Source organism: Zootermopsis nevadensis, unplaced genomic scaffold, assembly GCF_977971745.1.
Source record: "Zootermopsis nevadensis isolate Lab colony 2312 unplaced genomic scaffold, Znev_1.0 Znev_ptg000005l, whole genome shotgun sequence".
NCBI lineage: Eukaryota > Metazoa > Arthropoda > Insecta > Blattodea > Termopsidae > Zootermopsis > Zootermopsis nevadensis.
In genome coordinates, this window is record NW_028259137.1 from 507,718 (window position 1) to 532,064 (window position 24,347).

Genomic DNA, 24,347 nt, shown 5'->3' on the forward strand with positions numbered 1-24,347 from the left:
ACAGAAAATGGTGCAATTTTTCTTTGAATATGATATTTATCTTTGCTACTATGAATTCCGTCTCCGGCCACAGAGTAAATGAGAGATTGTTCTATTTTCTGTGCTTTGAATCAGGTAACGAAAATGTGGTCGTATATATTTGATTGGAAAGATGAAAATGACTGTTAAATTATATTTCATTGCTTATTAAATTGGCATCTGCTTAATGCGTAGTTAAGAGCTTTTGTTGAAGATTGATGTCTTCTGGGTTGTTGGGCCGTGTAGTTTGGTAGAAGTTTTCCGACGTTCCAGAGATCTTTGCTGCATCCACGGCAATCACGGTTGCTCATGATTTCAAGGGGTAAAGAGAAGGTTGGGCATTTCATTACGAACGAGATTGGGTGCAACCCAAATACTGGTACGATTCCTGTAATCACTGGTGTAAGACCTTGGCCTTTTTTAGGTTAAAACACAAATTTATCACCAAATACCTGAAAGATATCCAAGTCACTGTAAATAAGCCAATTTTAAATTTACATCAGAATCAAAATAAAAATGTCGTGGTGTATCATCAGAATACGAGAAGACTTTAAAACAAAATTGTTGAATTATTAGTGTCCATAAATTATACATTTTCACCCCATATTTTATGTTTGAATGAATACCATATGATAGCACGAGAAATTTTACAGGTCAATCTAGAAAATTATACTCTAGGAGCTAGTTACTGAAGATAAAATATGTCAAAAGAAGGAGTAAGTATTTTTCTCAAAAAATCTAAAATTCAATTTCACTTGTGACAACATTTTCTAAAATTTTTGAGAAAGTTGTGTGCAAGAAATCTTACAGTGTAACCCTGTTTCTTGTTACCTGTAACTAGAGTGTATTTGTTTATGCAACACTTAAAAACAAACAAACTAAAAGATGTATGCAGGTAAACAGAGTGTGTCAACAATTTTTTATTGTGAGTTTTGCATTTTCTATTGCTGTGAAAGAAGTGCCAGCATCTGACTGACTTTAAATATGAATGCATCTAGGTCACTTTCATAAAATACCAGTTGTAACAATGAATGCTGACACTGCATAATCTTCAGACATCTTATACTACATTATCATTTAATTTTTTCTTCACTACCTATATTATATTTATTTATGTGTCTTTGTGTTTAAACTAAATACTAGCACTGTCATGATGTAATTATTAATCTGAAGAATAGGAATACTATCATTACTAAAATTTACCGCACAGCTGTTGTTAGCATTACATAAAGAGAATAAAAGTTTTTGAACTTGATGTATTCATGTCGTAATCCTTAAAATGGGATGTATATTTGTAGCCATGTTAATATGAAAGTGAGAAGGAACTGTCAGTAATGAGTTATTAACAACCAGGTGGATAATCGTTGTTTGAAGATGGTTTGTCTTGGCTTTGCTCATATAAACAAAATTTAATGGAATTTTGTGCCATAAAATTTTATCATAAGTTAATGGGGATTTAAACCTTAATACCATGGACCTGCTGGCTGGACTTTAACTCCAGGTTTAATGATCTGAGTTAGGCTAGTGTGACAGGGCCAGTTGGGCTGAATAAGCAGTGATGCATGATGGATGATCAAGGTTAATTCATTTACTGGTGTACAGGTAATTTATAAGTTTGAATTTTAGTACAACCTTTCCTTGCTCGGAGTTGAAAGATCCAATGAATGATAAGTTTATTAATAATGAGGCAGAGTTGGTGCTGAGAAGAGAGCAGTACAATCTGTTGAGACAGGATTGGGTACGTGCAGGTAAATTATAGCATTTTCAGTTCTTGTGTTGGTGTTTCTCATTTTCTCCTGGAAATCAAGTTTGGTGATACACCATGTGTTATGTGTGGTGGTGTTGGCCAAGTGGATACTGCAACAGCTGTACAAAATGCTTTTCAATTGAGACACATTAACATGTTCAACTTCAGTTACTCTGTGCATCCTGTTTTTAGCTGTACAACCACTTCTTGCTTCACATAGCTGTTTCTCCAATCATTGTACATGGCAGGCCTTATAAAAGTAATTATACAGTATATTCATTGACAAAGTTGAACACAACTGTTACTTCACAGCTCCTGGCTAAAAAAGTTAAGTTCATTTATTGTTTCTATGAAGCAATACTTGACTTATATTGAGAAAACCATGTGGTGCTTGGCAGTGTGTCATGCAGTTCCAGTCAGGAAATGACAGTTGCATTCAACCTTTTCAGTGAATGCGCTATAGCATATGGCAGTTGCATTCTAATAATTGATGTAAACATTGCTAAATGATTTAAATACAGAAGTAAATAATACTTTTAATGCATCATAACATTAAGATAGAACAACAGTAAATACAAAGTTTCATTTGAATAAAATCCAATCAGTAATCAAGGTTAAGGTAAATTAAATCAAACACAAAACACTAAAATGGCTTTATTTGTGACTGTAAAGATGGTAAACCAAGATTACATGAAAGAGTAGATGGGGGAGTGGCAGTTTGAAGCAATGATAATGCTAGTGTATGATTTGATGTTTTCACAGCAGTGAGTATGAAGATTTCTGTCTTCTGGGTTGTTGCGCTCTGTAGTCTGGTAGATGTTTACCAACATCATCAGGGCAATGGTGAACATCTACAAGACTATACAGTGCAACAACGCAAAATACAAAAATCTTGATAATGCTAGTGTTTGTTATGGAGGTACTTTAGATGTGGAAGCCTCATCAGCAGGCTTGGGCTGTTCTTGTTTCAAGGTTAATGAAACATTAATGATGGGGACAGTGCTAAAGTGTTTAATTTTGGTTACTAAGGAGATTCTGCAAATGCTGGTTATAAGACCACAGTAGGACACATGAATAATACTTGGAAGGCTGGTGGTAAAGATAAATTTTAAGAAAAAGTTGAAAGTAACAGAACTATTACTCTGTATAAGAATAGTAATTTGAGTAATTACTTTTCCTTCTGTCATTGTTTCTGTTTTATATTGGTCAGTGGATGTTTTTGTACAATATTTCCAATGTGATTTATCGCCAGCTGTTCCCTCTCTTCTATTACCTGGGTGAACTGTATTGGTCTGCATTATCCCGCAGGTCTCCCCCTTTTTTTTTTTTAATTCTACATCTAATGCCCTTCTCTATATCTCTGGCTAAATCACTGTAGTTTATTTTCTAATACAATTACAAATTTTAAATTTAAACTGTAATTATATTTTATTTCTAATCCTATCCCTTCTTGTTTTACCGTAAATTCTCATAAAAGTAATTTTGTGTCCATTGCTTGGACTCTGCTTTCTTGATTTTCTTTCTTAGGATCTATGTTTCAACATTAAATGCCAGAATTGTTTTAAAATATACTTCATAAATTATTGTTTTGTTCTGTTCAAAGTTCCCACCACTTACATCAGTGGTTTCAAAGAGACGTGTATCACCTTCAGTGTGACTTCATACAGTAAATGAACAGTATCCTAATTTTAATAATATTTACAATTACTATCAGTTTTATTTCACTCATTACTTAGAATTACTACCTAATCTAGAATACCCTTCCTTCTATATAGGCTGCTTTAGCGAGGGTTTAGTGTTTGTAATAATCGAGGTCTACTTTCCTAAAAACAAAACATACTAGCAACGTAACGTTGCTGCACTAACCTGTCTGTTCCAAACTGATTAATTTTCATAAAACGTTTTAAACACTGAAATCCTGAACATAAAAATGTTAGCCCTTAATGAGTATATCAGTTATTCTACATTATTGTCTCATTCTTTGGGACTGGCAACATTGCAAGCATCAATTCATTTGATCCAACTTGGGTGCACTGTTTTGTGACAGTTTTTTCTCCGTTTGTCATGACACTGCTGATCATGTGGAAGATCATGATACCATTTCTGGCTGTGACTTGTACCTTTCGTGCTCTCAACATAATTGTGCAGGTAAATGGGTCACTGTTTAAATAGATATTAACACTGAAAAGTAATTTGCTATAGGAAAACCACAAGGATAAATTTGTTTTTTTAAGTGTCTGTATATAGTATATACATACATGCTCTGTTTAACACATAGTTTATAGTGACTTTTTTGTGATCCTGAGGGTGGCATGAGGTATTGGAGATGGTAATGTCAGTTGTGGTTGGTTTTCTAAAGGTGTTATATTCAAGTTATTGGTTATTCTTTTTGATGGTTATATCAAGAATATTTATGGGCTTTTATGTTCTTTTTCTGTAGTAAATAGAGTAGATGGATTGTCAACATAACGACCAACACACAACAGGATGCATCCGTTAAAGCTTTCAGCAAAAAATGTTTTTCTGATTTGTTGCAGTGTGATATCAGTAATACGGAAGATGGCTGTCTTCTGGGTTGTTGCACCATGTAGTCTGATACCAGACTACATGGCGCAGCAACCCGGAAGACAGCCATCTTCAGACTTACTGCTGTGAAAACCTCAAATCCTACATCAGAAATACATTTAACTTTGCAAAATAGGATTTTACTTGCAGTAAATGAACATCAGAAGGCAGTGAGATCAAAGTTAGGAGGAATCATGTTTACAAAATAGGTACAATATGTTTAAGTATACCATTCACTCTGGTATTCAGGTTTTTTCTTATCCTTTTGTCCTTGTAGTTTACATGCGAGAAAAATGTTCTTTTCTGCCTCTCATTTGTCAGATTAGAATTTCTCTCTCAACAGTTTCATTGTGGGATGGTCCTACATGCCTCTTTATTTACGTATTTCACGTCTTGAACTACCGATTGTATTTCTGTGAAATTTGGTATTGAGAGATCCTACTAATATCGGACAAATATAATTTTTATTTATGTCAATATAAACTGTTGCTCAGGTAGATTGTTTATCAGTCATCTTATTGATCAAGAACTTCATATATGATATAAAATATAGACCTCACCGAGATCTGCAAATGTTTCTGTTTTATATTGGTCAGTGGATGTTTTTGTACAATATTTCCAATGTGATTTATCGCCAGCTGTTCCCTCTCTTCTATTACCTGGGTGAACTGTATTGGTCTGCATTATCCCGCAGGTCTCCCCCTTTTTTTTTTTAATTCTACATCTAATGCCCTTCTCTATATCTCTGGCTAAATCACTGTAGTTTATTTTCTAATACAATTACAAATTTTAAATTTAAACTGTAATTATATTTTATTTCTAATCCTATCCCTTCTTGTTTTACCGTAAATTCTCATAAAAGTAATTTTGTGTCCATTGCTTGGACTCTGCTTTCTTGATTTTCTTTCTTAGGATCTATGTTTCAACATTAAATGCTAGAGTTGTTAATTATTGTTTTGTTCTGTTCAAAGTTCCCACCACTTACATCAGTGGTTTCAAAGAGACGTGTATCACCTTCAGTGTGACTTCATACAGTAAATGAACAGAAAAAATCCACCTTTAGTATCTTCTGAACTCTTGTGCCTGACTCCTATTATGAATTTTTTATTTGAAAACTTGATTAGGTAAATCAGCCATATAACATGAGAAATTATGATAAGTGTTAGAGGTGCCTGGTGAATGATAATGGAATTAAGCCTGTTGTAAGACACTATTCCATCATTTTCCTGGAGCAGAGGACTTAGGAAAATCTGCCATGATAATTGGTATCATGGCCAGCATTTAAATCAGTACTTCCTAAATATATTCAGACATGTTGCCTTCAGTTCACGTGTTCCTATGTCTTATGAATCTTAGTACTATAATTGAAACACTAACATATTCTCACGTGGTACACTGTTAAACGCCATTACTTTTGCTTATAGGATGTTAGTTAATTATACTTTCAGTGAAGTACGAAGTAGACATGTTATTTATAGAATCTGCATTGTGTATATTAAGAGCACATGACTGTTTTGATGTAAGTTTTTAGAGAACTGTCTTGGATGCAAAAGTTAGTGAAATGGATGCATGTTCTCAGCTGTTGCAACAAATTTTTGACAAGAAATGTGAGCCTATCAGAATGGTTAAACAGTAGGTATGCATGAAGACAGTTGATGCAGAGTGGCTGAAGCTCTGTGCCTGATGACTGCTTCCACAGATTACATGTTTAGTCTCATTGTAAAATCATACATCTTGTGGTTTAGGGGAAAGTCAGAAGTCTTGGAAGAGTCTAATTCTGCTGGAGGTTTTCCTGCATGCCTTTACCATCCCTCCCTTCTGTCAAAGACAAAGCATTATGAATGCTGGGAATACCAGACATTGTTCATATCCCTTGCTCAGGTTAATGGGTGTATATTTTATTGGTTATTTGTGAATATAAAGTCTTCTGTGCTGGTCATTATCTCTCATATAACTTTAGAATATTAAAGTCTTTCAGTGTGACAGGCTTGCACATTTTAAATTCCAAATTTATCTTTGAATTAGATTTCATGAACCATTGTTGTCAGACATGGAAAACTTAAAAGATGGGTATTATGACTTAACCGAATTTCATAAGAAACATTATTTTGAAGATGGCTGTCTTCTGGGGTGTTGCACTGTGTAGTCTGAGAGAAGTTTACCGTTTCAGAGGTCCTTGTTGCCTCCATTATTGGGGTGATCACTGCCTTGATTATGGAGGCAGCAAGGACCTCTGAAACGTTTGTAAACTTCTATCAGACTACACAGCACAACAACCCAGAAGGCAACCATCTTCTGACTCACCGCTGTGGAAACTTCGAATCCTTAATTTATTTTGTTTTGCTGGAAAGTAGCAACATGATAGAATTTTTAATATTATGCTAATTGAATTAAACAAGTTACCTACATATAAAACAAACTTATTGCTTTAATGTTTACCTCAGCAGAGACATGACTGCCATTCAATTTAGGGATGATCATGTTTTTTTTTTGTTTTTTTTCTCAATGCAAAGACCAGGAAAGTGCCAAGAAGCAGAATATTCTGGGTTCTAATCTTGGTCAAGAAGCGAATTTTTCCGTAAGGATTAATGCCCATTGTAATATCTAAATTATGACCAAATTTGATCTATTATGTATAAATATAACAGTTGAAAACTGAAGAATAAGTTCAAAACCAATATCTGCATAGATGCAATAGATACAACCAGTTATGAGCCTGATGATATGGTGGGGTCACTTTGTTTGAATTTCCAGTGGGCAGAAAAGAAGATGCAATTACAGTGGAACGTGTTGGCGAACAAACGGACAGCACAGACATCATGCTAAACTGACTGGTGAGATAGACGGGTGTACGAAATATGCAGTATCTGTTGAGAAAGCAGGAAACTGAGCTAAAGGTTAGCACATACTATTCTTAGCTAAATTTTATGTGTTTTTCTTAGTCTAACAAAACTCTTTACTAATTTCTGATTGAACAAATGTTCTTATTTTTGCCAAACTCAGTACATTTTGCTTCTATTCTTCGGTTCCTGTAAGATTCTGTCAATTCAATGAACTGCCTAAAAATAACTCCATAAGCTGTAAATAATGGCTTTCCAAAAGCCTAGTCAAGACCGTTATGAATGTGGAACTGAAAATTTCTAATCACCTGAACAGCCCATTGTATATTCTGAGAAAGATTCTTTTTTATCCCTGGAGCAGTAACAGCTGATGATTTTATTGATAGCTAAGTGTGTTCTAAAAAGGTCCTGTAATCTTTCTTGTAGTTGAGAAGTTTGAGTTGTTTTTGTGGTGATACGAATATCAGTGCTCTGTGTCGTTGCACTGTGTAGTATTTCGGTCTTTAGTCCTCATGATGGAGACAGTATGTTTCTCTGAAACATTCAAGCACAGCTAAAATGTCGCACTGTGCAACAACCAAGAAGATCATCAAAAATTGTTCTTGTGTATCATTATAGGAATATGTAATAAAATCAGTTTCACTTAATTAAATGCAATGGAAATGAGAAACAAGGTACATGATAAGTAAATGCCTAATGTGTAACACCTTACTGAAACAACTTGGCTAAAGCTTATAACTCTTCTTTCAGAAAATGGTGAAACAAAAGACCAAGACACTGTCAAAAGAGAAAAACATTTTAGTGGACGCGGTTGATTACTCCACACCAAGTTCATCTGAAAGACTCTCTTCTCATCATGAACACAAGTCTGCAAAAGCTTTGATGCAGTCTGGTAACAGTGTACCCCAGACAACAAAGTCCATAGACATCTCTGGCCATCCTCTCACAACATTTCAGTCTGTTCAACATCTTGCCCAAGCCCAAATGACAATACTGTCACAGAATACTCGAAAGGTAATTTAATAATTTTTAAGTAGGCAGTGGCAAAACTTGTCACAGTTTGGTGAAACCTACACTTTGTAAAAATATGTTGGTTCATTTGTTTGTGGCAGTAACACAAGACATTTTTCAGATCCCCTTCGTTCATACAAAGTGGTAAATTATAATATAATTGTCATTTTACATATAACTGACATGCAATGATGCATAGGCAAGAGGAACTTAAAACACCTCAGTCTTTAACCTTTAGAATATATGCAGGTCACTGGTGGATCGCTCATTGTGGGGTCAGTGTTACGTGTGATCCTCTTGGGGAATGCATGATTTTGCAATGTTCAGATCTCATATTTGTGTTCATGGGTTCCATGCACTTGCCATCCAGACTGTTATCGCAGTGGAAGTGTGAACATAAACAACGGGCTTGTATGTGAATGGACACAAATAATCAGTAATAAACATACCAACAGCATGATTTGTATCAGAGACGAGAGCATAACATCACTTGTCTTGAAGGTAATGCAGTTGATTGCACAAGCAACGCAGAACAGTTTTCGACCGTGGCTCCAGGAGATTTCAGAATAACAATACTAAATTAATTCTGGAAAGTGACGGTGATGGCTTTTCTCAAGTTCAAGGGGAGGAAACAGAACTGGAGGAGGAATACCATATGCAAGAAGTGTGACATTTGCCATCATCCCCATCACCACCATAATAACAGCAGCAGCAGCAACAACAAAAACAAAAATCAACAACTTCCGACTGGGAACTGTCCTTTCAAACAGGATATATCAGGGGTATCTACAACTTTACAGGTGGTCCCAGTGATGTGAAACACAGTGAAGCCTGGCACAAAAACAGAAGTTCAAGTCCACTTTGTGTTTTCATGTTGCCTTTTTCAGAAGTTATCTGCTGGTGGTGGAGACAAACCGATACTGTCAACAGTACCTGGACACTACTGATGATGCTTCCTCTCCGTTCCCTCAAGTGACTGAGTCTGAAATTTTCTGTTTTTAACTGTGATTATACAAATGGGATGTGACATATGAGAGAGACTGACAAGATTTTTGGCTACAATGGAACAAGTATATACACCTTTCTGCAGCAACACTATAAAATTATAAATTCTTACACATTTTTCACTTCCTATACTTCGTTGACAACGGGAAAGAAACTGAAAAGAATGATGAAAATTATGAGAGGCTACAGAAAATGCGAGATGTATTTCAAATTCTCAACGATGCTTTCACAAAAAATTACAGTCCATCTTAGCATTTGGCATTAGACAAAATGATTGTTCTGTTCAGAGGGCAAGTTGTTTCCAAGCAGTACTTTTAAAAATAATCAACATCAACAATTTCAAGTTGTGTGATTCTGCTGGGTACACTTATGACATAAAGGTATATTTGAGAAATGACCAGCAATATGTGGCTATGCTACCCATGCTACAGTGATGGATCTCACAAGAAATCTGGAAGGACAGGCAATTAGTTATACATTGAATATTTCTTCTCTTCCCCTGACTTTTCTCTCAATAGACTTAAATTAATTAAACTGTAATGGGACTGTCTGACCAGGCAGGAAGTGTGTGCCATGAGATTTAGGATGGAAAAATCTAAAACTGAAATGTGGTGATATTTGAGTGAGGACTGGCGGTGATCTCACAGCATTGGTTTGCAAGAAAAAGTGAGACATGCACATGTTGACTAACATTCACAATATACCAGCAGAAGGAAACTTTTGTGATGAATATAGAAATCCTCAAAAGTCAGCTGTAGTGAAAAATTAGGACACATGGGCTATGTGGACGACAGCAACAGAATGGCAGATAGTCACGCTATTAGCCGCCACACATGAAAGTGGACAAAAAATGTTATTCCACCTACCAAACCTAACAGTTCTCAACAGCTACGTTCATTTCTTCTCCTGTAGTGAAAAGACCTCCCACAGATAATTTTGCTTGTGTTTAGTTAAGGACCTGCTAATACATGCAAGAAGAAGACCAAGACTTCAAAAAGAGAACTCCTGGAAGACCCACAAATGTTGCCACCAGATAGGCAAATTAGATGCTAGTGACAATAAGCACTGGCCTGTACCATCAAATCAGTTACGTGGCTGTGTGCTCGGCGTTTGTAATCGACCATAAAGTTAGTACCACATGCCAAAAGTGTAAGGTTGGCTTTGAGGTCAGATAAAAACTTTGTGCTGGACACACAAAATCAGACCTAAAGTAGTAGAAGAAATATGGACTCCTCTTTTGGAGAAGGGAACTCATGGACAAATTGTAAGTATGCATTTTAAAAAATGTTAGTTTTCATACAGTGCATTTCCCTATTCTTAAAAGTAGTTGAATCTGTTAAATGCTGCAGTCATAGTGGTCCAGAATTTTAAATTAAAATACATTTTATTCTATAATTTTATCTCTTTTCCTTCTCAAGATAAAATATTTCTTGAAAAGTGTGCACTCAAGTTTTAATGTTCTGTATACTGCATCGCAAACTGCAAGATTTAAATGCTGTGATTTAAAGGTTAATTTTAGGCATTCTTTACATTTGTGAAGCAAATTGTGTCAGTTGAGCTTTCAACCATAGACTGAAAGTGCACTCCATAGATGGTAGAAAGCAGAATATAACACATCACATTCAGAAAATAATTAGAAACACAGTACAGTTATAGAAAGTTAACTCAAGAACAAGATATAATGCAATAAATGTAGTCACATATTCCTCCATCCAATGGCACTACAGCCAAATTTTGGGCCTTGGCCTCCACCCATATGGAAGGTTTCTTTGTCCTTGAAGTGTGCATCTGCACAATTTCTACTCAATTTTCTGCTAGAGCCATCTAGCAGAGAATCAGGAGAGACATAGGTGAGAAATGGTCACTGAATTTTGCTTAAGAAACATCATGCTCATAAGGTTCTTTTACATGCCATAAATCGACAACATGGGACTACCAGGTTTACTTCGACCTCGGCCGGGTTTGAACCCGCAAACCTTGGGTCCAGTGGCGAGCACACTAACCACTAGTCCACTGAGGGTGACACATAATATTATGACGCTGTTATAACTACTTAGCAATAATGTTACAGTATGTCCCACTCGGTCTGAGGCATCATGCTTCGGACTGGTGATATGGAATGCGCGCTGGTTCGAATCTCGGGGGGAAAAGAAATTTTCTCATGAGCTTTTGACCGGTGTATGGGACCGGTGCCAACCCAGCATCGTAAGGAAATTGGGGAGCTACATTAAGTAGTGTAATCTGGTCAGGAAAGCTAGCAATGGTTGGGGATTTGTTGTGCTGACCACACGTCACCCTATATCTGGTTGGATGATCGTTCACCTCTGCTTAGGCATGTGAACGTGAGGCCAGCAGTCAAGTTAGTTGGCTTTGGCCCTTTGGAGCTGTTACGCCATGGATTTCAATGTTACAGTATGTTAAGAAATAGCTGAATTTATACAACCCCAAATAACGTTTAGCAAACTTTTATACGAAGTAAATTACTATAGACAAATCCCACACACACATAGTTCACTGTCCACTAAGAATATATTCATATACAGATTACTTTTCATGCATAAAATACATACAGAGAAATATAAACAATGTGCATAATGGCACACATGATTATAGTCTGTTAATTATTTCTTAGCAAAATAGATTCATGAACAGAGTAGATGGTGTGAGACAAAAGAAGTGGTGTAATTTTTAATGTGGTATACCATACAATGATTCTCTGAAGGTCTCTTACAACAATTCATTCATTACACAAATATTATGTTGGGTATTGTTGAGTGTGTGATGTGTATTGGGCAATGTGACAACTTGAAAGTTGGCTATTTTCCTGCATTCAAGTGATTTATTGCCATTATATTGAGAGATTTGCTAATTCCTTTTTATTTTATTTTAATCTCAGTGGCAACAGTTGGGATGAATTCTGGGACCTTCTTAATACTGTGCTAGTGGTCAAATGGTCAACCATACTACCCAAGTTGAGGTCTTCTCTTCCGTCACCACTAATATCAAAATAAAATAGGTAATGAAAATCAATCGTGCGAGGACTGGAATAGAGTCATTCAGGAAACTTGTTTATATCAAATATATCTCAGACCAGTGGTTCTCAACCAATGAACCATGAGCTTTTGCCAAGTGCAATACAAGGGTTTGAATAGAAGAATAATTATATATACAAAAATTTAAAAAGTCAAATAATTGTTTTTTACATTATCATCTTTAATTGAGTATGTGTTAGTAATTAGTTAAAGCATAACAATAAACTTTTATATAAAACTTTGTAGCAGAAATTTGTGACAATGGTAGTAGCAGTTACTATTGTTGTTGTTGTTGTTGTTGTTGTTGGTTGTGATGGTGGTGGTGTTAGAACAGTGGCTATGAATGTACCTCACCACACTCCTTGTCACAAATTAATTCATACAGACTCCATTTGTTGACAGTCTGCCAAAAACATTCAACATATACATTTGTGAGCACAAAGTTCTGTTTCACACATTTCTTACACAAATTGTGTTAAATGTAGTGCCCTTTATTGGAAACAACTTCAGTAACTTCCGCAATAACGAAAGCAGATTGTTGATGGCAGTAATGAAACACAACAATGCTGAATAAACAGATGACATAACAATTAGTTTCTTAGGTAAAGGAGTAAAGCATTGTTACACATTGTTGATCTTACACATTTTCCTAACGCTGTTTTGCTGAATGACCCTTTCGTATAGACGTATTTATGACAAAAAGAATTACGAGCAGTGCCCCATTAAATGGACAGATTTCCAACGAGAAAACTCAACAGTGAAAAGTACAAAAATAATATTAACCAAAAACCCAGTTTGAGTGGGGCCAAGCCAAGTAATATTTCTAAAAATAAGTGTAGTCTTATTATAAATGTTAGTTCTCTTCTAATTCTAGTGGACTCAGGGCCAGACTTTAATAAGCCAAGTAAGCGGCAGAATAGTGCCGCACAATATGAGGGGCATCAAAAAATTCATTTCAAGATTTATTGTGTTGACTTACTGCTTTATGTGACAACATGGAATTCTTTTAATGTTCATTGCAGCTGTCTGAATGATTTCACTTCTGGCAATTAAAAGAATAGAAATTCATTAAATAATATTATGGATTTAAACAAAGCGATTTTAAATGGGCAAATTCATTTTTCCTTCTTCTAGATCAGCCAAACAATGGGTGGGGGGGGGGGGGTTATATTTTAAATAATGTACTCATCTTTGACCTTTCCAGCACCGATGCCCTTAAATCTTCTGAATGTGTAATATGTTTTATTAATTTGTCTTTAGCTATGTCTCTATTCTCCAATCCACTAAGTTTCTAATTTTGTGCTCTCAGTCATAACTACATACTTTTCAGACTGAACTAACACAGAAAACATTTAAAAGCTGAGAGCTATGACTGACAGTAATTGTAACGGTTCCTTGCAATAGTTCTATTATTGAATTTCTAACATTAACAACAATACAAATTATTATACCAGGTCCACAATTTATGAGGCTCCGGTTGTGCTTGGATTGCGTGGTCGGCCGGTGCTCTGTTGATGTGGGCGGGAGTTGTGCGCGTTCTCGTGGGTGACCGCGAACAGTTTCAGTGCCGCTAGTAACAGCGAACTACGAATATTTCTCACATTATAATCCTAAATCCAAGGCCTGAGGATTTGGAAGTGAATTGCACGAGGCTGGAGGCTCGCCAGGCCCGGTTAAAAGCTGAAAACAAAGCTGGAAAAGCACAATACAAAGGGCAAGGTAATAAAACAACTTCATCAACAGAAAAATCGAATCAGGACATTACAAATAAGTCATCAGATCTGTCAAGCAGAGTCCATGGTTTAAATTATTATAACAGTATTTTTTTATTTATGGCATTCATTTTTCACCCACCTGTTCACAGTTGTCACTTTTATGAATGTATTAATACAATCTTATTCATGTAAAATTGTATTAGTAATATTCATACTTTATATGGCGACATTGAGAAACCGTAAAATCATTACGTCTCTGTTAGGAAAGGCAGATACCACTTTCCTGGAGGAAAATAATCAGAGAAGTTTGTTATTCATTTTGGTAATTCAAATTAATTGTATATGCATTTGTTGTGCTGTCACTGCACATGTTGCGAATGAATATAAAATGAGAATTTAACTAACAAAACATAATCTGTCTGTATAAAGAAAGCCATCAACTGAAGACAAGAGTAAAGCCAAATCCTGAAATGTGTATACCACATGCATATCAGACAGTGGAAAATGTCTGACATAATATTAGTATAATGAATGAACCATTGTTATGAACTTGTAGTAGATCAGCCTGTGCCTTACTGGTTAATTAAATATTGAGACTATACCTTCCGTGTAGGATCCAAAGCTTTCACGGCGACTAAGTATAATGAATTCTTGTTGGGCTACCAACAGTGTAAGGTTTTTTTCTCCATTAAAGCAACTTACAAGGCTCGTAGCCCGAGAACAATTCATCAAACTTTCCTTATTCATTTTTATGTATACTGACTGGTACATTTTTGTCCAAAAGCTGTTCTGCAATTCTGGCAGAATAACGTATAAAAATTTATGGGAATCAGTTTAGGCTGTAGCTAAGCTTTCCTTGTGTTCAAAAATTGTTATAACGTGGAAAGGTTGAGAATTTCTCTTCTTTGAGAATGCAGGAGTGATGAAGTACCTGACTTAAGATATGGGTTAATTCTGGGCTTTTGAGAATGTGGTAATGAACATTGCCTGTGGTTTTATAACATCACAGAGTTTTGTGAACAACTGAATAAAAAAGATGTAGTTTGTTAGTCAGGACTTGGCATAAGATATTGAAATTTGTGTTCATCTCTGAGTGAAATAAGTCAGACTGTATTCTGGTATCATTAATACCAAATGTTATTTTTCTTTCTTGTAGGAAAGAACGTGAAATAACTTTAAGGCAACTAGAGCACAATCTTTTATCCATTATAAAGAACACACAAAAATGTCTCGTTGAGTTTGGCATTAGCTGTACTATCAGGTGCATAAGCATTACTTTATATTCATAATTTGTTCTTTGTTATATTGCATTTGATACACTTCTGTAATGTCCCTGTCCTAGAAATCTATTTATTTCTTCTGTGAATATGTTGTAGAGCGAGACTTTACTGGTACAAACTATAGAAGAGCACATGCTAATGAATGGCATTTGGCAAGACAGCTTCAGATTTTCTCCTTGCTACTACATCCGGACTGGCTACCCCAGTCTTTTATGTAGTGGAAACTGGGAACTCTTTCCCCAAGGATTGAAGTGGCCAGAGTGTGAAGCAGTTCACTTTTCTCCATCTAGTGTTCATGTGCCTTACTTCCATGTTTACACATATTCAAGGTAAGGGAACAACTTTATATTTTGCTTCTACATATTAATGTAAAGTTTTGTTTTCTTGGCAGCAGTTTTAATTATCATTTTGGGGGTGGTGTATTAAGACTTGTTTTTACCTACCGAATGTAAATATTTTTATATATCGCAGAGAGCTAATTTTTTCTTATTTTACATTTTAATACAGTGCCAGCAACCGTTCTCAGAGGACGACATTATAATCCTGAATCCAACGCCTGAAGATTTGGAAGTAAATAGCACGAGGCTGGAGGCTCGCCAAGTCCACTTAAAAGCTGAAAACAAAGCTGGAAGAGCACAATACAAAGGGGAAGGTAATAAAACAACTTCATCAACAGAAACATCGAATAATAGTCAGAACATTACAAATAAGTCATCAGATCTGTCAAGCAGAGTCCATGATTGTAAAAAAGAAACCAGTTCGTTTGTTAGTGGAGAGGAAATAAGACAGAAATCAAAATTACAAAATGAGAAATCACATCCAAAGTTGTTGCTGAAGCATGACAATAAACTGAATTGTATGTTGATGGCATCTAACTACATTTCTAGAGTTTTATGTAGTTGTTAGTTTAAAGTGTGCTTGATATTATATTGGATGATTTTGGGAAGTGGCAATAATGTAATTAATCATTGTGAATTCACATCATCTACAATGTAACACCATGCATTCCAGGCACTAAGGACCTTAGGGCTTATTCGTTTTATTACTTATAATTTTTCCTCTTTAGACGGTCTTGTTGTTTTATATAATGCTTTAATTAGGTCAAAGCTTGAGTATGCCTCGGTCGTTTGGAATAATCTTACACAGACAGATTCTAATAAATTAGAAAATATTCAAAGAAAATTTGCCAGTTTATGCAATTACCGATTTTTCCAGTTTAATATCCCCCGAAAATATGAACTGATCCTATCTACTTTAAATTTTAGAACACTTTATTCCAGACGACGACATCTCGATGCGTTATTTCTTGTTAATGTTTCAAGAGAAAAATAAAATGCCATTCCATTATGGACGCTGTTGGTTTACGTGTGCGGGCGAGGCAAATAAGAGAATTTTCTACTTTTAGTGTGAGCAGTGCACTAAGGCATAGTCCTTCAGCCAGGTGTGTCATCGCTGCAAATGACGTATGTAAATCTTTGGACGTATTTAGCATAAACATTGTCTCCCTTGAGCGAACGTTCTCAACAAGGGAAATGATCTAGCTTCGTTATCTGTCTTTTTATATTTTCTAAAGTTTTACAATTATATTAGTGTTCCCTAGGTGGATTATTTGTTTTTATTTATATTCCTTCATTTTTTGCTCTGTGTTAATATTGTTTCTATTTTGGGTTTGCCTGTACTTGGCAGTTATATTTAATACTGTACATGTATAAGTTTAGTTAATCCGTTTGTATAATATTATCCATTATTATTTCAGTATTATTGTATATATTATCAGTGTTTGCCTGTTATTGGCTTCTTGCTATTGGCAAACACGTAAATATTTGAATTGAATTGAATTGAATTGAGTTGTTGCCTTTATCATACCTGCAATAATACAATTCTAGATAATCTATTTGTTGTTACCATTCTGCAATTATTATTGCCTTCTTTTGTTCCTGTCTTGTGCTGTATCTGTAATTGGCCTTCTGGCTGTTGATACAGAACATTGTTAATAAAGAATTGAATTATTATGATTATTAATAATAATAATAATATGGTACATTTATATATTTAGTTTAATTTGTTTGATTTTGTATTTGTAATGCTTTACTTTTGTTATTATCGAAATGAATGTAATTATTTTATTATATTTCATCCTGTACTGCTGTTCAGTGCTTGACTGTTATTGGCCTTATCTGGCTGTTGTCAAGCACTTAAATAAATTAATTGAATTGAATTGAAATTAAATTAATTGAATTGAATTCCTCTAAAACTTTGGTAAACTGTCTATAAGACTGAATACACTGTGTGTCACATGTATGTTATAAACCAGCTTGTGAAGGATTATTTAGAAGAAAATTGGTTGAAGAGTTTGCTTACTGCTTTTTAGAGCTTGAGTTAAACACATGCAGATTTACATTGTATTTTCCTGAGAAACTAAATGTTATTTTTCTTTCATTATCGGTATAAAATTTTCTTTACCCACTAAGAGAAAAATAGGGAGTGACACAGAAGATCCAGTATTTAAGAAGACGAAAAGGGCATATAGTTTGGCCAGTGATCCAGAAGCCACTTATGTATTTAAATCCTTGTTCACATCCCATCAGAAAGCACATGTCTGTGATTTTAGTATTTAGTTTTACCTATATTTCATTGGTTTTGTAGATTTCCATTATGTTTTGTGGTAATAGATTTGGGATGTTTTTCTCTTGAAGTATTTTGAACAATGAGGGTCTGTTTATGATATCAAATGGTTTTTTTGAAATCTAAAAAGGCCATACGTGTTTCTAAATTAAATTCCTATGTTCATTCTATTAGCAATTTCAAAGTTAATATACCATTAATACATGTTCTACCTTTCCTAAAACAATTCCGATATTCAAGGGTAAACTGTTTGCAAAAAGTTTCAATTTGTTAGTTAGTAATGTATTATATATTTTGCAGCAGGTATTTAAAAGACTTTGTAGTTCTGTGGATTTGTTTTGTCACCCTTTTCATAGATTGGAATAAGAATACTTCTTCTCCATTCTGTCGGGATTTCTTTTGATGAATATATGTTGTTGAAGAAATTCAGAAGTCGGTTGTGAAATTTATTTCCAGCATATTTGTAGAGCTCAGAGTTCATTCCATCTTCCCCTGGGGATTTACCATTTTTATTTTCTCCATTACAATTTCTAGTTCTCCTTGTGTAAAATTATTTTCTTTGTCATTTTCTGAGGTCAGTATTGTTTCATCACAAGTCCGATCATGCCATACTTCCCTGTAGTAATTTAAGAATCGTTCGTTAGAGCAGCATGTTATATTAACAGATTCTTTTATGTCTTTTTTCATGTAATTCAGAATTTTGAAAGCACATGTTCTTACTCTATTTAGATCTGTATCAAGGTATGAAATAAAAGTATCCCAATGCTACGTCTTTGTTGAACTTCTTTTCTTGCAGTAACTTTTAAACTTTTATATTCTGTGCAGTCTTCTGATTTTTGTGTGTTTAACCATCCGTTATATGCCAATTTTTCTTCAATATTATTATTTGATTTCTTCATCCCATTTATGTAGTCTCTTTTTGGAATGCATTTTCTATATTTGCCTAAACTTTCATAAGCAGCATTCAATCATTGCTTATAAGAATATTTCCAATTTGTGTGTTGATTGTTTTCTGATACAACCATTTCATTCTGTGATCATTTAATAATTTAACTTTATAAAGGAATTCTCTTTCTTTCATTTCTGTTATTTTTCTGATCGAAAATCATTTAGGTGGGAATCTAAGCTAAGCTTTGCCTAAATAATGATCAGAGCCGATTTAGTGTCCTCTGTATGTTCTAACATTGAGAAATAGTTTTGTTCCTTTGACGTTTGTTATGAAGTAATTCTAACGGATCGTGAATTTCTTGCATACCAAGTGTACTTATGAATTTTTTTATGTCTGTAAAAAGAGTTCATAATTCTCATATTGTTATATTATGAAAAATCTACTGGTTTCTGACTATTCCTATTTGGAAATTCTCCAAATTATCCAGTTTCATTATCATTTGGGGTGTTTCCTATTCTAGCAATAAGGTCGCTTGCTAGTAGTATGTAATCATTTTTATTTAATTTACTTTACTTTTCTTTTAATTGTTTGTAAAAATTCTCACTCTCATCTTCTCTCCCTTCTTCTGGGGCATACAGGGCATGTAGTGTTAATTTTCATATATTAAATTTGATTCTGATTTCTAATATTCTTTCATTGTAGAATTTATAATGGAGAATTTGATTTTTGTTACTGACTTGTGACACCATATTGTTACTCTTGCTTGAGCACAGATGTTTCTGTCTACACCTGAATATATAATTCTGCGATTCAGTAGTTCTTTATGATGTTGTCTTTGTTTCTGTGATAGCTACAATTTTGATATTACTTTAATTTAAAATGGAGTCTAATTCATGTTCTTTATAATTTAAACTTCATACACTGCCAGTTGCAAATCTACGGAAGTTCTCTTTCTTCCACAGTTGTTTTACCTTGTTCATGCTATGGTCTGTCATTGTTTGATGTCCTTTATTTGTCATTTGAGGATTGAAAGAAATTGTATATCCCGGGACAGGTTTCTAGCCTGACACTTTTTAAGTCCCGTGGTGGGGCTGCCACCTTTTAGCCTCCTGGACAGGCTTCTAAATGGCATATGCACCATTGCAGATAAAACATCCCACTGTGACATGGACCCCAGTGTATTTTTTTGTTAAACAGGTTGCAACCCAGGAAGTTGAGGATGGGAGTTGGACAGGAGTGGCTATATGAGACGGATCAATACCCTTTGCAAACCTTCTTTGAAGCAAACTGCTAAAATTACACTTGAAACTGGCCACGACCACTTTCTATCATATCCTTCATTATTCTCAATCGCCATACAGAAGCAAACTGTGCGCACGTATGACGAATGTGTGTTAAGTAATCCCCGAAGTACATAAAATATGGACTTTGCTTCACTTATATAATATCCAAGTTGTATTTATTCCTTTCTTTCAAACGTTCTAACTTTTAAGACATTGTTTTAAACTATTTTTTATTTTAGTTTTAACCAGATAGACCCGGATGAATCCGCCCCGGAAAACCTCGAGGATTGAGTTCACTTGGTAGACGTTGACGTAGATGGGTGGATAATATTAGCGTGGATATCTACTATAAAAATTTGTGATTAGTCGTTTTCGTTAAAAAATGACGTCATCAACAATGCCACCTTATATTTGTTTACTCGGCATTGTTGTGTTCCACAACAATGTCGAGTACAACACAACAATGCCGAGTAAACAAATAACGCTTAGTACCAAGCCAGTCGCATTATCACTGCTCTACAAGCAACACATCGTCTCCAAACAGCGACATAAGACTATTTAAGAAATGAAGAAAAGTGAAAGACGTTACCAACACCAACAAGGTAATCTGATACTAATAATAATATTCATCCAAGTCATACTGCTCATTCAAGGGTTAAAACACTTGAATAAGACATTAAACTAACCCCCCGAAGGGCGTTATTTTAGTGTCTTACTCAAGATTTTAAAACGCAAACAACCCCCCTGAAGGGGGGTTGGTCAAGTGTTTTAACGCCCCATTCGGGGGTGGGGGTTAGTTTAGTTTCTTACTCAAGGGTTAAAACACTTGAATGAGACACTAAATTAATCCCCCGAAGGGGAGTTAGTTTAGCGTGTTACTCAAGATTTCAAAACGCAACCAACCCCCCAGAATGGGGAGTTGGTCAATTGTTTTAACTCTCAATTCTCGGGGGTTAGTTTAGTTTCTTACACAAGGTTGGTTGCGTTTTACAAACTTTACCTTGTTGGAGTTGTTGGATTTGGTACTTCAAATAGTTGATAACTTCTTTTTTCACTTTTCTGATGTTTTAGGCCAACTGTCAGTCAATTTTTAATAATGCAACGTGCTGCTTCTGGAGCAGTGATAATGCGACTGGCTTGGTAGTGAAGCGTTATTTGTTTACTCGGCATTGTTGTGGAACACAACAATGCCGAGTAAACAAATATCTGTTGACATTGTTGATGACGTCATTTTTGACGACAACGACTAATTACAAATTTTTATAGTAGAGAATAATTTTTTCTACCTTTATCAATGTAAGTCTTCCTTCGCTTTTCCTTATTTGTTAAATAAGTCTGATGTTTTAGTTCTTTACGTCGCTGTTCAGAGGCCAACTGTTCTTGGTCAGTAAACTTTCTACCCTTGCAAATCTTCGTCTTAAAATCGATCATAAAGTCAGTTTTCATAATAGTTTTCGTAATCGTAATATATCGAATGAGTATCAGTTTACCTTGTTGGAGTTGTTCGATTTGGTACTTCAAATACTTGATAACGTCTTCTTTCACTTTTCTGATGTTTTAGGCCAACTGTCAGTCAATTTTCAAGAATGCGATGTGCTGCATCTGGAGCAGTGATACTACTCATATATACTCGATATATTACGATTACGAAAACTATTATGATCGATTTTAAGACGAAGAGTTGCAAGGGTGGGGCTGGACGTAGAAAGTTTACTGACCAAGAACAGTTGGCCTCTGAACAGCGACGTAAAGAAGTGAAATATCAGTTAGAGACAGCGCTCCGAAAGGAGCGCGTTGCTCTAGTTACATAAAATATGTGGGAAGATATTGACTAGATTTGTGTGACTCGAGATATGGAAAGGTTAGTGGAATTTGTGAACCTTCGAGTTCCTTAAATACCCGGAATTTCTTGATTTGCTGAATGACAATCAACTTCTCAAGAAGAGCTATGATGCGTGTAGTAGACTAATACGTCTGGGAAAGAAAAATTGAGACGAATAAATGCACTATACATTATAACATTTTATAAGCAATTCATGACCAACAGGCCACTAGTGCCACCCTAAAAGTCGTGTCAGCTTAAATAATCGCTGACTGCAGGCAGTGACCCTCTCAGCATAAATAACAGTGTGTCTGGAATAAGAATAATATTTTTGACAATTTGTGATGCCATTGTTGCTAGAGTTACGCAATAAACAGACAACTGTTTACTCTGAAAGTTTCATTGTAACGACTTGGATGGTGGATGTTTCTGTCGCCACAATAGTTACGAATTCTATAAAAGTGATCTGTTAATTCAAATATTATTACTCGAGAAAGGAGAAGAAAAATTTGGATGTCGATGCTTTCAAGGAACAGACAAACGAACAATCCAGCAAGAATTTGCACAGGTTTGTCTACTGATTCAACGCCTTTTTGTACAAGTTACAGTGAAAACGAAGATTGTGTTAATGGCGCGAATTTGGACAAATATAACCACAGAACACGAACTTCAGAGCAGGGCCTTAATTAAAGTTGTGTGGCCTCTGTGACAAAATATGGTTGCCCCTATCAGTAACAACAAATTTAGGTTATGTTGAAATTACTTATAAATAAACAATAATTAAATATACATGTTACGGAATCGGTTTTCGGCGATAATTACCCCATGAAGAAAAGAAGAAGACTTGCTAGTAACTACCGGGTCTGCAATTTATGAGGCTGCGGTCGTGCTTGAATGTGGGCGGAAGTTGTGCGCGATCTTCCGGTGGGTGACCGGCAGATCAGTTTCAGTGCCGCTAGTAACAGCGAACTACGAATATTTCTCGTCACTAATACATGTTATTATATTAATTATTCTTACCTTAAATCACAAAAGATGTTCAAAGTGACTTCCTTGTGCTTCCAGGCAAGCTTTACATCTCGTTAACATGTTTCAAAATACTCGACGAAGCTCTTCTTGGGAAATTGCCGAAATCAGTTGTCGAATATTTTCTTTAAGTGCTTCTGCAGTGTGTGGATAAATTGTGAACGTTATATAAATTTAATACTTAGACCATTTTTCAAAGAAATGGCCGATGAAGAAAAGACTTGTCGGTTTCTTCATGCAAGACAATGCTACAGCTCACACAGCTGATCGGTCGATGTTAGCATTAAGAGAAGTGTTTGGTGAACAAGTTATCGATCAGTGGCCTCCGCGTTCCCCAGACTTAAACCCGTGCGATTTTTACTTGTGGGGCATGCTGAAAAACAAAGTTTACGTAAACAATCCGTCTCATAAATTGTAGACCCGGTACAAGGGAAGTAGGTCTACTAGCAAGCATGAAACATCAGTTCTTGTAAAATTTAAATACACACCATTCAGTTACGTCCAAATGTTTCATTAAAGATCGGTAACAATAGCTTGAGTGTCTGTGTTAAAGTTCACCTTTGAAAAGGTTGTATTAATTTAGTGTCGTTACATGTTCTTTGAACATGTGCATGAAATAAACACATACAGGGCCAACCATGTCTGTCTGTCCATCCCTATATCTACATGATTCAAGTCAAGAACAGTAGCATGGACTTTGATAAAATTTGGTGTGAAAGTTATGTTACTGGAGGCTATCCAAAATGATACCAATTAATTTCCTACAATTGGTAATACCAACATAACAAATGGACATATTTATGAGGTTAGAATGACATTACTGCCACTTACTATTCGGTCATACAACAATGTATGGTAATAGGTCTTTGGGAATATGCAAGTTAAGTACAATAATTCTTTGCAAAATTTAAAACAAGCTTATTATTTAGTGTGATATACATTTTATATTAGGTAATAATACTGTTAAAATTAAAGCCTCTGTTTATAAAAGTATGGTTCAAGTCACATTGAAGTATTGCCACTGTATTATATGCATCTAAATTGACTTTCTTTCGTTATTCAAAATCAGGACACCAACCTGCAGATATGGACCCATGCTTGAAGGATCTCCTGAAGGAACTAATGTGTCCAATCTGTCTAGAGTATATTAGGCCACCCATTCCCATGTGTGAAAATGGCCACAGCGTATGCAAGACCTGCAGGCAGAAGCTCCTGAATTGCCCAGTCTGCAGAGGCATGTTCTCATATAAGAGGTGTTTTCTTCTTGAGAACATGACCAAGAAAATGAAGTACCCGTGTAAATATTACAACCGAGGATGTCCCAGGGCATTTTACCTACAGCATATTGAGGAGCACGAAGACCAGTGTCAACATCAGCCATCTAAATGCCCATTTTCATTTGTCGGTAAGGCGAGCTGCACCTGGGAGGGCAGCATGACTGATATCAGACAGCACATGGAGAATAAGCACATGGGACCAAGCAACCAAT

The 24,347-nt window shown here is 35.4% G+C and overlaps 1 protein-coding gene and 2 long non-coding RNA genes across 11 annotated transcripts; 2 read left to right on the forward strand and 1 right to left on the reverse strand.

Annotated features, from left to right (window-relative positions):
• The first annotated feature begins 1 nt into the window (after nt 1).
• On the forward strand, nt 2-17,431 carry LOC110835447 (uncharacterized). 8 transcript variants are annotated; one of them, XM_087343282.1, is made up of 6 exons: nt 243-397; nt 672-734; nt 7,085-7,227; nt 7,921-8,184; nt 15,310-15,542; nt 15,721-17,431. In XM_087343282.1, the coding sequence occupies exons 3-6, from the start codon at nt 7,189-7,191 to the stop codon at nt 15,752-15,754; spliced, it is 570 nt and encodes a 189-aa protein (XP_087199408.1). In that variant the 5' UTR covers nt 243-397; nt 672-734; nt 7,085-7,188; the 3' UTR covers nt 15,755-17,431. The 8 variants fall into 8 exon arrangements, with proteins under 8 accessions (XP_087199409.1, XP_087199408.1, XP_087199404.1 ...); XM_087343281.1 differs by lacking the exons at nt 243-397; nt 672-734 and adding exons at nt 1,782-3,442; nt 3,722-3,913; XM_087343283.1 differs by lacking the exons at nt 243-397; nt 672-734 and adding an exon at nt 2-114.
• Nucleotides 8,191-12,421, forward strand: LOC147874772 (uncharacterized). The gene is made up of 2 exons (XR_015533718.1): nt 8,191-10,450; nt 12,083-12,421. It is a non-coding gene; the product is annotated as an uncharacterized LOC147874772 (long non-coding RNA).
• Nucleotides 12,379-23,254, reverse strand: LOC110835448 (uncharacterized). 2 transcript variants are annotated; one of them, XR_015533720.1, is made up of 2 exons: nt 22,853-23,254; nt 12,379-13,910 (listed from the first exon to the last, which is right to left on the reverse strand). It is a non-coding gene; the product is annotated as an uncharacterized LOC110835448 (long non-coding RNA). The 2 variants fall into 2 exon arrangements; XR_015533719.1 differs by lacking the exon at nt 22,853-23,254 and adding an exon at nt 14,073-15,316.
• Between the last annotated feature and the right edge of the window lie 1,093 nt (nt 23,255-24,347).